The sequence below is a fragment of the Anomaloglossus baeobatrachus genome, chromosome 6, assembly GCF_048569485.1.
Source record: "Anomaloglossus baeobatrachus isolate aAnoBae1 chromosome 6, aAnoBae1.hap1, whole genome shotgun sequence".
In the NCBI taxonomy this organism is placed as follows: Eukaryota; Metazoa; Chordata; class Amphibia; order Anura; family Aromobatidae; genus Anomaloglossus; species Anomaloglossus baeobatrachus.
Genome location: NC_134358.1, coordinates 13,537,258 through 13,553,565, shown reverse-complemented (window position 1 = coordinate 13,553,565; position 16,308 = coordinate 13,537,258). Strand labels below are relative to the sequence as shown.

The following is a 16,308-nucleotide window of genomic DNA, read 5'->3' as shown; positions in this document are numbered from 1 at the left end:
GGCCGCGCTGTGTTCGGCGGGTGCTGAGCTGCTGCCATCTAGTGGCGCTCCTGGGCGCTGCAGGTCGCGCTGTGTTGGGCGGGTGCTGAGCTGCTGCTCTCTAGTGGCGCTTCGGGGCGCTGCAGGCCGCGCTGTGTTCGGCGGGTGCTGAGCTGCTGCCCTCTAGTGGCGCTCCGGGGCGCTGCAGGCCGCGCTGTGTTGGGCGGGTGCTGAGCTGCTGCCCTCTAGTGGCGCTCCGGGGCGCTGCAGGCCGCGCTGTGGCAGAGCTGCTCCGGTCTGAGCCGCCGCCTGTGTCCCTGGAGGATCCGGGCTCATTAATGGCTTCTCTGCCTCTGTGAAGTGACATGTGGTCTGCAGGAGAGAAGATGGCAGCCAGCATGGAAGCATGGAGCGGAGGACGGGGGCGAGGTACTCCTGGGGATGTGAGCAGAATATAGGGGGGAGACATCTGGGTAATACCGGCTGATGCTGAGACCCCCGCTCCCTGCTGTCCTCAGACACTGCACCCCAGGAGCCCCCCAGTTCAGACACTGCACCCCTGGAACCCCCAGTCTAGACACTGCACCCAGCAGCTCCCCCAGTCCAGACACTGTACCCCAGGAGCCCCCCAGTCCAGACACTGCACCTCAAGAACTCCCCAGTTCAGACACTGCACCCCAGGAGCCCCCCAGTTCAGACACTGCACCCCAGGAGCCCCCCAGTTCAGACACTGCACTCCAGGAGTTCCCCAGTCCAGACACTGCACCCCAGGAACCCCCCAGTCCAGACACTGCACCCCAGAAGCCCCCCAGTTCAGACACTGTACCCCAGGAGCCCCCCCAGTACAGATATTGCACCTCAGGAGCCCCCCACTACAGTCACTGCACTCCAGGAGTCCCCCAGTACAGACATTGCACCTCAGGAGCTCCCCCAGTCCAGACACTGCACCCCAAGAGCTCCCCCAGTCCAGACACTGCACCCCCAGTCCAGACACTGCACCCCAGGAGCCCAGTCCAGACACTGCACCTCAGGAACTCCCCAGTTCAGACACTGCACCCCAGGAGCCCCCCAGTTCAGACACTGCACCCCAGGAGCCCCCCAGTTCAGACACTGCACCCCAGGAGCCCCCCAGTTCAGACACTGCACCCCAGGAACCCCCCAGTCCAGACACTGCACCCCAGAAGCCCCCCAGTTCAGACACTGTACCCCAGGAGCCCCCCCAGTACAGATATTGCACCTCAGGAGCCCCCCACTACAGTCACTGCACTCCAGGAGTCCCCCAGTACAAACATTGCACCTCAGGAGCTCCCCCAGTCCAGACACTGCACCCCAAGAGCTCCCCCAGTCCAGACACTGCACCCCCAGTCCAGACACTGCACCCCAGGAGCCCAGTCCAGACACTGCACCCCCAGTCCAGACACTGCACCCCAGGAGCGGCGTCTTCAGCTGCAGATGGTCGCCCATGCACCCAGGAGCAGTGTCTTTACCTGCAGACGGTCGACCACCCCCGTGAGGTGTCTCGTTACTAAGGTGCCACACAAGAAACAACTCATGATGAGTAAAACTAGGGAGATGCCTCAACACCTTCATAGCGTTATTGTTGCAAAACATCCTGATGGCATTGGTTACAGAAGAATTTCTAAACTCCTGAAAGTTCCAGTGAGCAGTGCCGGGGCCATGACCTGGAAGTGGAATGAACATTATTTCACCAAAAACCGGCCATGGGCAGGCGGTCCCCGCAAGATTGTAGAGGGAGGTGTGGAAATAATTCTCAGAGTTTGTGTAATTGAAGGAAGGATGAATGGACAAATGCAGGTAAGTGATGAAGATGAAACGAGGCGGACATTTCAGCAACAATGATCCCAAACACACGGCCGAGGAGAGAGAATCAATGTGCCACAATGGCCGAGCCGATCACCGGGGCTGAGTCCAGGAGAAAATGTCTGGACCCAAATTTTGCCACCAGTGTCACAGATTACTACCATGTGATGCCTGCACAGAAAAGCCGTGTGTTGCAGGGGCGTAAGTAGAGTTTGATGGGCCCCGGTGCAAAGTTCAGACCTGGGCCCCCCCTCCATGTACACCAACACTTGGGGTGCGGGATAATGACGCTGACACTTGGCACCAGGTTTCCCATGATCTGAAATCCCTCTCTCAGCACCCAGCTTTCCTATGTTCTGATATCCATCTTGTCCTTGGCACCCAGCTTTCCCGTGCTCTGCTCTACATCTTTCCCTCAGCACGTAGCTTCCCCATATCAGAACATGGAAAAGCTGGGTGCTGAGAGATGTATAGCAGAGCATGGGAAAGCTGGGTGATGAGAAATGTATAGCAGAGCATGGGAAAGCTGGGTGATGAGAGATGTATAGCAGAACATGGGAAATCTGGGTGCTGAGAGAAGATGTATAGCAGAGCATGGGAAAGCTGGGTGCTGAGAGAAGATGTACAGCAGAGCATGGGAAAGCTGGGTGCTGAGAGAAGATGTATAGCAGAACATGGGAAAGCTGGGTGCTGAGAGAAGATGTACAGCAGAGCATGGGAAAGCTGGGTGCTGAGAGAAGATGTATAGCAGAACATGGGAAAGCTGGGTGCTGAGAGAAGATGTATAGCAGATCATGGGAAAGCTGGGAGCTGAGAGAAGATGTATAGCAGAGCATGGGAAAGCTGGGTGCTGAGAGAAGATGTATAGCAGAGCATGGAAAAGCTGGGTGCTGAGAGAAGATGTATAGCAGAGCATGGAAAAGCTGGGTGCTGAGAGAAGATGTACAGCAGAGCATGGGAAAGCTGGGTGCTTAGAGAAGATGTATAGCAGAACATGGGAAAGCTGGGTGCTGAGAGAAGATGTATAGCAGATCATGGGAAAGCTGGGTGCTGAGAGAAGATGTATAGCAGAGCATGGAAAAGCTGGGTGCTGAGAGAAGATGTACAGCAGAGCATGGGAAAGCTGGGTGCTGAGAGAAGATGTATAGCAGAGCATGGGAAAGCTGGGTGCTGAGAGAAGATGTATAGCGGAGCATGGGTAAGCTGGGTGCTGAGAGAAGATGTATAGCAGACTATGGGAAAGCTGGGTGCTGAGAGAAGATGTATAGCAGACTATGGGAAAGCTGGGTGCTGAGAGAAGATGTATAGCAGACTATGGGAAAGCTGGGTGCTGAGAGAAGATGTATAGCAGACTATGGGAAAGCTGGGTGCTGAGAGAAGATGTATAGCAGACTATGGGAAAGCTGGGTGCTGAGAGAAGATGTATAGCAGAGCATGGAAAAGCTGGGTGCTGAGAGAAGATGTATAGCAGAGCATGGGAAAGCTGGGTGCTGAGAGAAGATGTATAGCAGAGCATGGGAAAGCTGGGTGCTGAGAGATGTATAGCAGAGCATGGGAAAGCTGGGTGCTGAGAGAAGATGTATAGCAGACTATGGGAAAGCTGGGTGCTGAGAGAAGATGTATAGCAGAGCATGGGAAAGCTGGGTGCTGAGAGAAGATGTATAGCAGACTATGGGAAAGCTGGGTGCTGAGAGAAGATGTATAGCAGAGCATGGGAAAGCTGGGTGCTGAGGGAAAGAACCTTTTTCCCTCAGCACAAAACGTTCCCATCCCGATTGTATCTTTTTCCCCCCTTGTATATATTTCTCCAAAAACAATAATGGCCCCCACATAGCCTTCCATATAGTATAAAGGGTCCTGTTGTGAACACATTTGGACTGGGTTCCGGTTTGGGGCTCCCTCTTGTGGCCAGTGCTGGTAGTGTAGTTGGTCTGCTTAACAGAAGCCAGACAGCTGATGATGATTGGAAATCAGGCTGCTCAGACTGGGCCTATATAACTGAGTAGTGTTCTCTCGGTCTGGGCCGGTGATGTTGTCTCCTGTGGTGCTGTGGACATTCTGGAGCCTGCCCTATCTTCTGTTGAAGATAGTCCTGAACTCCTTGCAGATAAGTTTTGTCTTTGTACCATTTGCTGGTTTGTTTCCACTTTCTTGTCGTTTTTATTTCTGTGGTATTAAGGCTTGTTTCCTCGTTTTGTTTGTGTGGAGTCCTGGGTGGAGTTGGATCATTCCCTGCTGGGAATGTCTGTGTACCTTGCTCCATATTCTGCACTGTATTTGTGTTTTATCATGCTTGATATTAATCTCAGTCCTTCCTCTATATTAGTGTTTTGCTTGGATCCCAGTAACACCAGAGTCCTGATATAGTGGGGGAGAGATCGTGTGATCTCAGTTTTTTTCCTATCGGGTGTGTTGGTTCTTTTTCTAGGGTATTGCATGGCTGTAGACAGTGCTCTTTTCTGTCCTTTCCTATATAGATAGTTTGGGCCTCATCTTTGCTGAATCTGTTCTCTACCTGTGTACTGTATTTCATCTTGTCTCACCAGCTTTACATGTTTGGGGGCTACCTATAATCTTTGGGGAACTGCTCTGAGGGAGATTAGCTTTCCTTGCTTTTCTCTTTTTAGGAACAAATAGCTCTCCAGCTGTGTTGAGGCGACTAGGTCATCGTAGGCACGTCCCACGGTTACGTCTAGTTGTGTTGTCAGTTAGAGGTCTGCAGTCCGCTGAGTTTCCAACCACTCTGGTGATTCTCTGGGTTTCCTAGTTTCTACCCCTTTGATCCTCCTCGATCACTGAATCATAACAGGGTCCCACATAACCCTTCATATATCAGAATGCACCTCCATAGTCCTCCATATATTATACTGCACCACATAGGCCTCCATATATTATACTGCACCGCATAGTCCTCCATATATTATACTGCACCCCATAGTCCTCCATATCTTATACTGCACCACATAGTCCATGTGTAAGGCTCCATAGTCCTCCATATATTATACTGCACCACATAGTCCTCCATATATTATACTGCACCACCATAGTCCATGTGTAAGGCTCCATAGTCCTCCATATATTATAATGTAGCCCCCATAGTCCTATATGTATTATAACGCAACCTCGTAAACCTTCATATTGTATTATTTAGCGCCATACTCCTCCATGTATAATGCACGCTATATTCCATGTATAAGGTGTCCTTCCTATTGTATCATGCAGCCCCATTCTCCTCCATGTATAATGCACCCCTATAGTGCATGTATAAGGTGTTCTTCATGTTGTATAATGCAGCCCCTAGATCTCAATGTATAATGCAGCACCCCCAGGCCTCCATGTATAATAATGCAGCCAGCCACCCCAGGCCTCCATGTATAATAATGCAGCCAGCCTCCCCAGTCCTCCATGTATAATAATGCAGCCAGGCTCCCCAGGCCTCCATGTATAATAATGCAGCCAGCCTCCCCAGGCCTCCATGTATAATAATGCAGCCAGCCTCCCCAGGCCTCCATGTATAATGCTGCAGCCAGCCTCCCCAGGCCTCCATGTATAATAATGCAGCCAGCCTCCCCAGGCCTCCATGTATAATAATGCAGCCAGCCTCCCCAGGCCTCCATGTATAATAATGCAGCCAGGCTCCCCAGGCCTCCATGTATAATAATGCAGCCAGCCTCCCCAGGCCTCCATGTATAATGCTGCAGCCAGCCTCCCCAGGCCTCCATGTATAATAATGCAGCCAGCCTCCCCAGGCCTCCATGTATAATAATGCAGCCAGCCTCCCCAGGCCTCCATGTATAATAATGCAGCCAGCCTCCCCAGTCCTCCATGTATAATAATGCAGCCAGCCTCCCCAGGCCTCCTTGTATAATAATGCAGCCAGCCTCCCCAGGCCTCCATGTATAATGCAGCCAGCCTCCCCAGGCCTCCATGTATAATGCAGCCAGCCTCCCCAGTCCTCCATGTATAATGCAGCCAGCCTCCCCAGGCCTCCATGTATAATGCAGCCCCCCAGGCCTCCATGTATAATGCAGCCAGCCTCCCCAAGCCTCCATGAATAATGCAGCCAGCCTCCCCAAGCCTCCATGTATAATGCAGCCAGCCTCCCCAGGCCTCCATGTATAATACAGCCAGCCTCCCCAGGCCTCCATGTATAATGCAGCCAGCCTCCCCAGTCCTCCATGTATAATGCAGCCAGCCTCCCCAGGCCTCCATGTAAAATGCAGCCCCCAGGCCTCCATGTATAATGCAGCCCCCCAGGCCTACATGTATAATGCAGCCAGCCTCCCCAGGCCTTCATGTATAATAATGCAGCCAGCCTCCCCAGGCCTCCATGTATAATAATGCAGCCAGCTTCCCCAGGCCTCCATGTATAATAATGCAGCCAGGCTCCCAGGCCTCCATGTATAATAATGCAGCCAGCCTCCCAGGCCTCCATGTATAATAATGCAGCCAGCCTCCCAGGCCTTCATGTATAATAATGCAGCCAGCCTCCCCAAGCCTCCATGTATAATGCAGCCAGCCTCCCCAGGCCTCCATGTATAATGCAGCCAGCCTCCCCAGGCCTCCATGTATAATGCAGCCAGCCTCCCCAGGCCTCCATGTATAATGCAGCCCCCCAGGCCTCCATGTATAATGCAGCCAGCCTCCCCAGGCCTCCATGTATAATGCAGCCAGCCTCCCCAGGCCTCCATGTATAATGCAGCCAGCCTCCCCAGGCCTCCATGTATAATGCAGCCAGCCTCCCCAGGCCTCCATGTATAATGCAGCCAGCCTCCCCAGGCCTCCATGTATAATGCAGCCAGCCTCCCCAGGCCTCCATGTATAATGCAGCCCTCCAGGCCTCCATGTATAATGCAGCCCCCCAGGCCTCCATGTATAATGCAGCCCCCCAGGCCTCCATGTATAATGCAGCCCCCCAGGCCTCCATGTATAATGCAGCCCCCCCAGGCGTCCATGTATAATGCAGCCTCCCAGGCCTCCATGTATAATGCAGCCCCCCCAGGCCTCCATGTATAATGCAGCCCCCCGGCCTCCTTGTATAATGCAGCCCCCCAGGCCTCCATGTATAATGCAGCCCCCACGGCCTCCTTGTATAATGCAGCCTCCCCAGGCCTCTGGCCACCATGTACTCTCTAATTTATATAAAAAAACAACAGACTTTTGAGCCTGAACTTCTGATCCTGATCCTGATCTCTTGCTCCTGACCTTGTGATCCTAACCTTAAGCTCTTCCTCCTGACCTTGCGACCTAGACCATGTGCTGTTTTTCCCGAACTTGTAACCCTGACCCTGGGATCTTCCCACTGACCCTGTGACCCTTACCCTGGGCTTTTCCTCCTGAACTTGTGACCCTTACTCTGGGCTCTTCTTCCTTACCTTGTGACCCTGACCCTTGGCTCTTGCTCCTGACCTTGTGATCCTGACCCTGAGCTCTTGCTCCTGACCTTGTGATCCTGACCCTGAGCTCTTGCTCCTGACCTTCTGATCCTGACCATGATCTCTTGCTCCTGACCTTCTGATCCTGACCATGATCTCTTGCTCCTGACCTTCTGATCCTGACCATGATCTCTTGCTCCTGACCTTCTGACCCTGACCCTGGGCCTCTTGTGACTCTTGACACTTATCTTGGTGGTCTGCATCTCTTTCCCTCTAGTTTTGCCTAGTGTTATACATCTGGGAGTCCTAATGTCCACACCTCATGGTTGTATATAATCACCCCATGTATGTTATGTCTGTTCTCCTATAGATGGGGCTCAATCCACACGGCAGCAGCTGCTGGGGAATGAGGGGTATAATGTTACTCGCGTGCTGTAATCTGAGGCGGGGGCGCATGTACGTCCTCTGCCCCTCCGTCACTTACAGCCCCCTTCACAGCAGATCGGAGGACACTCTGACCTCACCGCTCGGCAGAGCTGGACAGCCACCAGCTGAGGTGTCCGGGGAGAAGGTAGGCGGCTCTAGAGTGGAGGGTCCTGACTATAAATCAGTGCACCTCACCAGTGACCACGTCCCCTGATCTGCAGACCCCGAGATGAGAGCTATGTCTACAGGTATTAGTGCCGGAGCTTTACCTAGAGCTCCCGGTCCCATCCCTAAACTCCCGATACCATCACAGACACCTAGAAAATCAGTCTACAGTCAACAGAGTCAAATAGAGCTGATGTGCAGATGTGATGGGAAATAGATGGATCTTCTCATCTTCTGCCTCCCGCACAAGCCGGCTATTCTCCCCACCAAACCCTCGCACTAACCCCTCTGCACAGTGCCAAACCCACAAGACAGAACATAGTCTGCACCCCTCTCCTGTCTCTTCTCTCATCTCTGTTTACCCCACCCAGCACCCCGATACCTAATGCTCAAATATAATCTACAACTATCTGCCTTTTATTATGGGCCTCACATCTACAAGTCTTCTCCTGTGCTGCACATGCGCTCCGGAATGTTCTTCCCCAGGCAGTTAGATCAGTGTGTTCACTTATAAGCTTATCAGTTGTTGAGGTATTTTTCCAGCTGTAACAGTTGTCAGAATTGATTAATGGTAGATGCTGGGGAAAAGAAGTATTGGGTGTGTCTCCTGGTAGAGTAGATATTGCTTAGCAGAGGGTGCATAATAATGATGGAGTAGAGAGAAATAGGCTTGCTACAACTGCTATCTAGAAAGTACCAAGTACTGAAGAGATATCAATACTTCTATGGTGAAGGTCATTGTAGTTTGGTCCTAGAGGTAGAGCCGGAAGGTCCTAGAGGTAGGGCTGGTAGGTCCTAGAGATAGGGCTGGAAGGTCCTAGAGATAGGGCTGGAAGGTCCTAGAGGCAGGGATGGAAGGTCCTAGAGGTAGGGCTGGAAGGTCCTAGAGGTAGGGCTGGAAGGGCATAGAGGTAGGGCTGGAAGGGCATAGAGATAGGGCTGGAAGGGCATAGAGGTAGGGCTGGAAGGGCATAGAGGTAGGGCTGGAAGGGCATAGAGGTAGGGCTGGAAGGGCATAGAGGTAGGGCTGGAAGGGCATAGAGGTAGGGCTGGAAGGGCATAGAGGTAGGGCTGGAAGGGCATAGAGGTAGGGCTGGAAGGGCATAGAGGTACGGCTGGAAGGGCCTGAAGGTAGGACTGGAAGGGCCTAGAGGAAGGACTGGAAAGGCATAGAAGTAGGGCTGGGAGTGCCAAGAAGGAGTAGGGATGGAAGATTCCACAGGTAGGGCTGGAAGGTCCTAGAGGTGAGGCTGAAAGGGCATAGAGGTAGGGCTGGGAGATCCTAGAGGTAGGGCTGGAAGGTCCTATAGGTAGGGCTGAAAGGGTCTAGCGGTAGGGCTGGAAAATCCTAGATTAGGGCTGGAAATGGCTAAAGGGAGTGCTGAAAGGGCCTTGAGGTAGATCTGGAAGGGCCTACAAGTATGGCTGGAAGTACCTAAAGGGAGTCCTAGAATGGCGTAAGGGTAGAGCTGCAAGCGCCTAGAAGTAGGGCTGCAAGCGCCTAGAAGTAGGGCTGGAAGGGCCTAGAAGTAGGGCTGGAAGGGCCTATAGGGAGTTCTGAAATGGCCCAGAGGTAGTACTTGAAGAGCCTAGAGGTAGAGCTTAAAGGACCCAAAGGTAGGGCTGGAAGAGCCTATTTGTAATGCTGGAATTGCCTAGAGGGAGTGCTGTTAGGTTTTAGATGTAGGACTGTAGAGCCTATACACACAGCTGATAGGGCCTAGAAGGGAACATCAGGTTATTAGACATTGTAATTATGTGTTTGTTCTTCTATTTGTGGTCAAGTGATGAAAATTTTGAAATATCTGTAATCTCACATCCCGTGTGTCAAAGTACAATCTCAGACTCTCCTTCTTCTCCTCAGGATATTGATCTACTGAAGGACTGAAGGTCACAGACTGACGAGATCAGAAAACACTTTGGATAATCCCAGATGCAAAAGGGGAGGACTTCATAAATGACCTATGAAGAGGTGAGTCTCGGGGTCCAGTGTAGAAATTCCAGAGAGGGGTCATCCATCACAGGACTATGAAGAATTGAGTCCCGGGGTCTGGTGTAGATAGTCCAGAGAGGGCAGACATCAGACATAGGACTATGCAGAGGTGAGTCTCAGGATCCGGTGTAGATAGTCCAGAGAGGGCAGACATCAGACACAGGACTATGCAGAGGTGAGTCCCGGGGTCCAGTGTAGATAGTCCAGAGGGAGGACATCAGACACAGGACTATGCAGAGGTGAGTCCTGGGGTCCATTGTAGATAGTCCAGAGGGGAGGGACATCAGACACAGGACTATGCAGAGGTGAGTCCCGGGGTGCAGTGTAGTTAGTCCAGAGGGAGGACATCAGACACAGGACTATGCAGAGGAGAGTCCCGGGGTCCGGTGTAGATAGTCCAGAGGGAGGGCATCAGACACAGGACTATGCAGAGGAGAGTCCTGGGGTCCGGTGTAGATAGTCCAGAGGGAGGGCATCAGACACAGGACTATGCAGAGGAGAGTCCCGGGGTCCGGTGTAGATAGTCCAGAGGGAGGACATCAGACACAGGACTATGAAGAGGTGAGTCCTGCGGTCAGGTGTAGACAGTCTTAAATGGTGGACATCAGAAATAAGACTATGCAGAGGAGAGTCCCGGCATCCGGTGTAGATAGTCCAGAGGGGGGACATCAGACACAGGACTATGAAGAGGTCAGTCAGTCCCGGGGTCCGATGTAGATAGTGAAGAAAGGAGGACATCAGACTCAGGACTATGCAGAGGTGAGTCCTGGGGTCCGATGTAGATAGTGCAGAGGGGAGGGCATCAGACACAGGACTATGCAGAGGTGAGTCCCGGGGTCCGATGTAGATAGTGCAGAGGGGAGGGCATCAGACACAGGACTATGCAGAGGTGAGTCCCGGGGTCCGGTGTAGATAGTCCAGAGGGAGGATATCAGACACAGGACTATGAAGAGGTGAGTCCTGCGGTCAGGTGTAGACAGTCTTAAATGGTGGACATCAGAAATAAGACTATGCAGAGGAGAGTCCCGGGATCCGGTGTAGATAGTCCAGAGGGGGGACATCAGACACAGGACTATGTAGAGGTGAGTCCCGGGATCCGGTGTAGATAGTCCAGAGGGGGGACATCAGACACAGGACTATGCAGAGGAGAGTCCCGGGATCCGGTGTAGATAGTCCAGAGGGGGGACATCAGACACAGGACTATGAAGAGGTCAGTCAGTCCCGGAGTCCGATGTAGATAGTGCAGAAAAGAGGACATCAGACACAGGACTATGCAGAGGTGAGTCCCGGGGTGCAGTGTAGTTAGTCCAGAGGGAGGACATCAGACACAGGACTATGTAGAGGTGAGTTCCGGGGTTCGGTGTAGATAGTCCAGAGGGAGGACATCAGACACAGGACTATGTAGAGGTGAGTTCCGGGGTCCGATGTAGATAGTCCAGAGGGAGGACATCAGACACAGGACTATGAAGAGGTGAGTTCCGGGGTTCGGTGTAGATAGTCCAGAGGGAGGACATCAGACACAGGACTATGTAGAGGTGAGTCCCGGGGTTCGGTGTAGATAGTCCAGAGGGAGGACATCAGATACAGGACTATGCAGAGGTAAGTTCCGGGGTCCGGTGTAGATAGTCCAGAGGGAGGACATCAGACACAGGACTATGCAGAGGTGAGTCCCGGGGTCCAGTGTAGATAGTCCAGAGGGAGGACATCAGACACAGGACTATGCAGAGGAGAGTCCCGGGGTCCGGTGTAGATAGTCCAGAGGGAGGACATCAGACACAGGACTATGAAGAGGTGAGTCCTGCGGTCAGGTTTAGACAGTCTTAAATGGTGGACATCAGAAATAAGACTATGCAGAGGAGAGTCCCGGGATCCGGTGTAGATAGTCCAGACGGGAGGACATCAGACACAGGACTATGCAGAGGTAAGTTCCGGGGTTCGGTGTAGATAGTCCAGAGGGGGGACATCAGACACAGGACTATGAAGAGGTGAGTTCCGGGGTTCGGTGTAGATAGTCCAGAGGGAGGACATCAGACACAGGACTATGCAGAGGTAAGTTCCGGGGTCCAGTGTAGATAGTCCAGAGGGGAGGACATCAGACACAGGACTATGAAGAGGTGAGATCCGGGGTTCGGTGTAGATAGTCCAGAGGGAGGACATCAGACACAGGACTATGCAGAGGAGAGTCCCGGGGTCCGGTGTAGATAGTCCAGAGGGAGGACATCAGACACAGGACTATGAAGAGGTGAGTCCTGCGGTCAGGTTTAGACAGTCTTAAATGGTGGACATCAGAAATAAGACTATGCAGAGGAGAGTCCCGGGATCCGGTGTAGATAGTCCAGACGGGAGGACATCAGACACAGGACTATGCAGAGGTAAGTTCCGGGGTTCGGTGTAGATAGTCCAGAGGGGGGACATCAGACACAGGACTATGAAGAGGTGAGTTCCGGGGTTCGGTGTAGATAGTCCAGAGGGAGGACATCAGACACAGGACTATGCAGAGGTAAGTTCCGGGGTCCAGTGTAGATAGTCCAGAGGGGAGGACATCAGACACAGGACTATGAAGAGGTGAGATCCGGGGTTCGGTGTAGATAGTCCAGAGGGAGGACATCAGACACAGGACTATGTAGAGGAGAGTCCCGGGGTCCGGTGTAGATAATCATGAGGAGCGGACATTAGATATGCAGTGTTATACAGTGTGCAGTGTTATACAGTGTGCAGTGTTGTGTTTGCAATGTTTTGTGTAGTTTGATCAAAAACATATAAAACAAAAGTATGCCGGTGCGTGTTGAAACAGAGTCATTTATAGACCGAGGTGTTCCCATCACGAGGAGGCTTTTGCAGGCATGGCCGACTGTCATGGCGGTGTCAAGATCTGAGGAAACTCCAGATTTGGACTCTGGCTTCTCTGATGTCTGGGATCGGCGCGGCGCGACTCGGGCTGTGACCTATAGACTTGTTGTTCAGACGCAGGCTATCGAGAGATAATCTCTGCCGGTCGGCTTGCTAATCTCCATTAGTCCACACAGGGACTGGAGCTTCTCAATGACAGACGTGGAGGGACAAACAACCAATATTGTTTATAGGCTTCTGTTGGGGCTGCAGGTGTGAACAGGCCCCTGTGTCACAGACTATTGGCAGGCAAATAGAATATAAAAATAACAATACCGCGCCGTCTAGAGCACAAAGAGCTAAAGAACATATAGGTGAAAAGGCATATATGTAAATGAAGGGTGCACTACGTGGATGCCCCTTACATTCACATATGTGGTTGTTCACATATATGTTCTTTAGCCCTTTGTGCTCTAGGTGGCAAGGTGCTGTTTATTTTATGTTCAATCTCCATTAGTCACATGCTATGGGAGAGCCAATCATATTTACTCTCCTCCTATATATGCTGGCTGGACAATTCCATTAGTGCCAGCTATAGCTTGTCTATACTGGTCTGGAGAGGTGGTTTGGTCCCAACCTACCGGTGGTTGTTGTGCATTATTGTTGTGAGCGGTTGTGGTGGTAACTCTTGTTGTCCTTTTGTTGCTGCCTTCTCTTGCTTTATTCCTTAGCTTTATACTGTTTTGTTCCTGTGAGTTTGCAGTGTGTCTGAGTTTCTGTTATCCCTGTCAGCCTTTATATGTGTTGCTATCACACTCCTGCCCCTTCCTTCCCAGATTAACTCTGTTCAGAAGGATAGTCAGGCACAAGACTCAGACATCTCCACCTTTAGAGGTATTCCTGTGGGCGGGGATAGCCTAGGGTCTCCATGCTTGAGGGACAGTATAGGAGGTCCTTGTCCCTTGCTATCCTGCAGTCATATTGTGACATTGTAGGTGGCCGGACTTTCCAGCATGGAGCCCATTGCAATATTAGTGAGACAATTGCAGGCCTTGTCTCTTCAGGTGGCTGAATTAAAAGAGGCGGTACAGCAGCTCAGTCAACCACACCAAAGCAATCAGTCCTGGTCTCTGGATCATCAGAGCCTAAACTGCCCCTCCCGGGTTGGTACTTTCTGAAAGGCCTGCGAGTTGTATTTCCGTTTACCTCCCCACTCCTCTGGAGGTGAAGAACAGCGGGTGGGAATTATTGTCTCGCTCTTGAGTGGAGACTCTCAAGCGTGGGCCTTTTCCGTGCCCTCTGGTTCTCCTGTATTTTTCTTGGTGGACGGGCTTTTCTCGGCACTTGGTCTCATCTATGATGATCCAGATAGAACATCATTAGTCAAGTTTCAGATCCGTTCAGTAGACCAGGGGAATCGGCCAGCAGAAGACTATTGAGCTGAATACCAGTGCTGGTCCACGGACACTCAGTTGAAGGACTCTGCTCTGAAAAGCCAGTTTTTCCAGGGGTTGATCGCCGATTTTGGCTGAGGTCTCATGAACTAAAACTTTTTGGGAAGAGGTTACTATACTGGTATTACCTCCAGAAGCCTCACCTAAGCCCATACAGCTTGGAGGGACGTTCTGTCGGGGGAGAACCTCCATTCAACTAAAAAGGGCCGAAGTTTGTTTTTATTTTGGCAACTAGGGACACTTTATCAGTGCGTGTCCCTCTGGGTCCAGGGAAAGAAGGCAGTCTGAAAATTCTTAGACCCAGGTTCTTTGGGGCATCCCAACCCTAGGTCTACGTATATCCTCCACTATGGTGTCTCAATGTTTAATACCCGCAAGGGTTAAGGTTGGAGGCCAAGAAATTCCGATTAAGTTTTTTTTGATAGTGGTTCAGGGGGAAACATGATCCATGAACAGTTTGCTGTTTCCTCAGGGTTGAATTTTACTGATGTGTTCTCAGAGGGGGATGTCAGGGGGGGAGGTAAGGTCATGGTCATGAATAAAGAATGGGGTCTACACCTCCTCTAAGAAAACTTCTCCCCTCATCCAGCACACTGTTGAAATGATTCTCTTTCCAGCGTGATGGAGACCACGAGACCATCAGACCCAGAACTTGTCACCTCCGAGCCTTGATGAGACCAGAATGGGTCGTCAGTCAGGATCTGCCCAGAAGCCGATCTCCAGCCGCTGAGGGAAGGGCCAAAGTCTGGAGAATTCGGGGTCAGAACTGGGAATATTCAGACTTTACAGAAACTTCATGGATTTGTCTATAGACTTGAACTTATGGAATGTTTATAATTGTCCGTCAATAACCATAGAAATGGCCGACAGAACGAGAGAAAAACACTGAAGCCGCAAAATGTGTAAACCAAATCTTGTGTCAGTGTGAAGACTTTTGGCCAGGACGGTTGGTGGCTCTCAGATTATCATGACTGTGTCCCACCCCGGGAAGATCTCAGGTGAGTCCAGTATCCGAAGGTCACAGCACCTTACTGCTGGCAGATCCACTGCTGTTACTTGAATAACATCTTCTTGCTAATGGTGCTGTAGAGGGTTAAGCACGCTTTCCTGCCTGGCTGCTGGCTGTAGCCTCCAATCTCAGGTGCAGCTCTTTGAGCTCACTTCCCTTCACTATTTAAGTTCATGTGCCAGATCAGATGATGCCTGTGATAGAAACTGAATCCTCATTTCTATGTGGTCCACTTTGAAAGGAGCGAGCTCTGGAAGAAGTTTGTCATGTTGTGTTCAGCTGTGGTGTCATTTGCACTGAAGTTGTCTGGAGCACTTTCCCTTTTCATGTCTTTTTCCCCTGTCTGTTTTCCTACTCTTGTGTTTCTATATTGTAGTGGCGAGACTAGCAATCTTGTCAGCCTGCTCACTAGTCAGGGTGAGTTTAAGGCAAGCAAGCGCTTAGTAATGTGGTCGTCGACGGATTTAAAGAATCTGTATAGGGATATCATGGAGTGCAGGGTTCAACCGCAGTTCAGTGCAGTTGGTGACCCCTCTCCTCTATCCGTAGCACCAGGGACCTCCATTGTATCATGACCCCTGTGTACCCTGTCTGTAGTTACTCCTACTGGGGGTTTGGGGGTATTTTGTTAAACTCTGCTAGACATGTGCGTGACATAATCACAGACCCGCATATATTTTTTTCCCCCCGACCTTAACTGGATCCTGTATAGGCGCTTTCAGATCAGGTGCAAAACCGGATCTTGGTCTGGCAAACCTGTGATCCAGGGTTTTAAAACACAACAGGGGGCTGCGGGTCTGGTATCCAGCTATAATATATCAGAACCATAGGTGGCGCTCCCAAATAGATTATCGGAAGGACGGGATAAGTTTTTGTTTTTTCGGGAGGCCTGCAAGTTGTACTCTCAGCTGCGACCACACTCTTCCGAGAGTGAGAAGCAACGGGTGGGAATTGTTATATCCCTCCTTCAGGGACACAAACATCCCTGGGCGTTCTCTCTTCTGACTGATTCCCTGTCGCTTCGGTCGGTTGATGACTTTTTTTTGCTACCTTAGGTCTCGTCTACGATGACCCCGACTGTCATCTACGTAAGATCCAGCAGGGAGATTGGCCGGCGGAGGAATTTTGTTCTGAATGCTGGAGATGGACCAATAACACAAGGTGGAAAGACCCGGGTCTGTCAGAAAGGCTCAAGGATATGTTTTGCTTTCTGAAACACTGGAAACATTGGAGGCTGCCTTGGCTCTGGTCATACGT

General features: G+C 51.4%; 1 protein-coding gene across 3 annotated transcripts in view; it reads left to right on the top strand.

The window, feature by feature from the left end:
- The first annotated feature begins 272 nt into the window (after positions 1–272).
- The window catches only part of LOC142316950 (alanine aminotransferase 2), a 64,502-nt gene continuing 48,466 nt past the window's right edge, over positions 273–16,308 (top strand). For 2 of the 3 annotated variants that reach the window (XM_075352771.1, XM_075352768.1), the window contains exons 1-2: positions 7,669–7,746; positions 9,631–9,738. In XM_075352771.1, the coding sequence (XP_075208886.1) occupies positions 9,724–9,738 (15 nt within the window). In that variant the 5' untranslated portion in view covers positions 7,669–7,746; positions 9,631–9,723. Of the gene's footprint in view, positions 409–7,668; positions 7,747–9,630; positions 9,739–16,308 lie in introns of those variants that run through there. The other variant, XM_075352769.1, reaches the window with a different exon arrangement.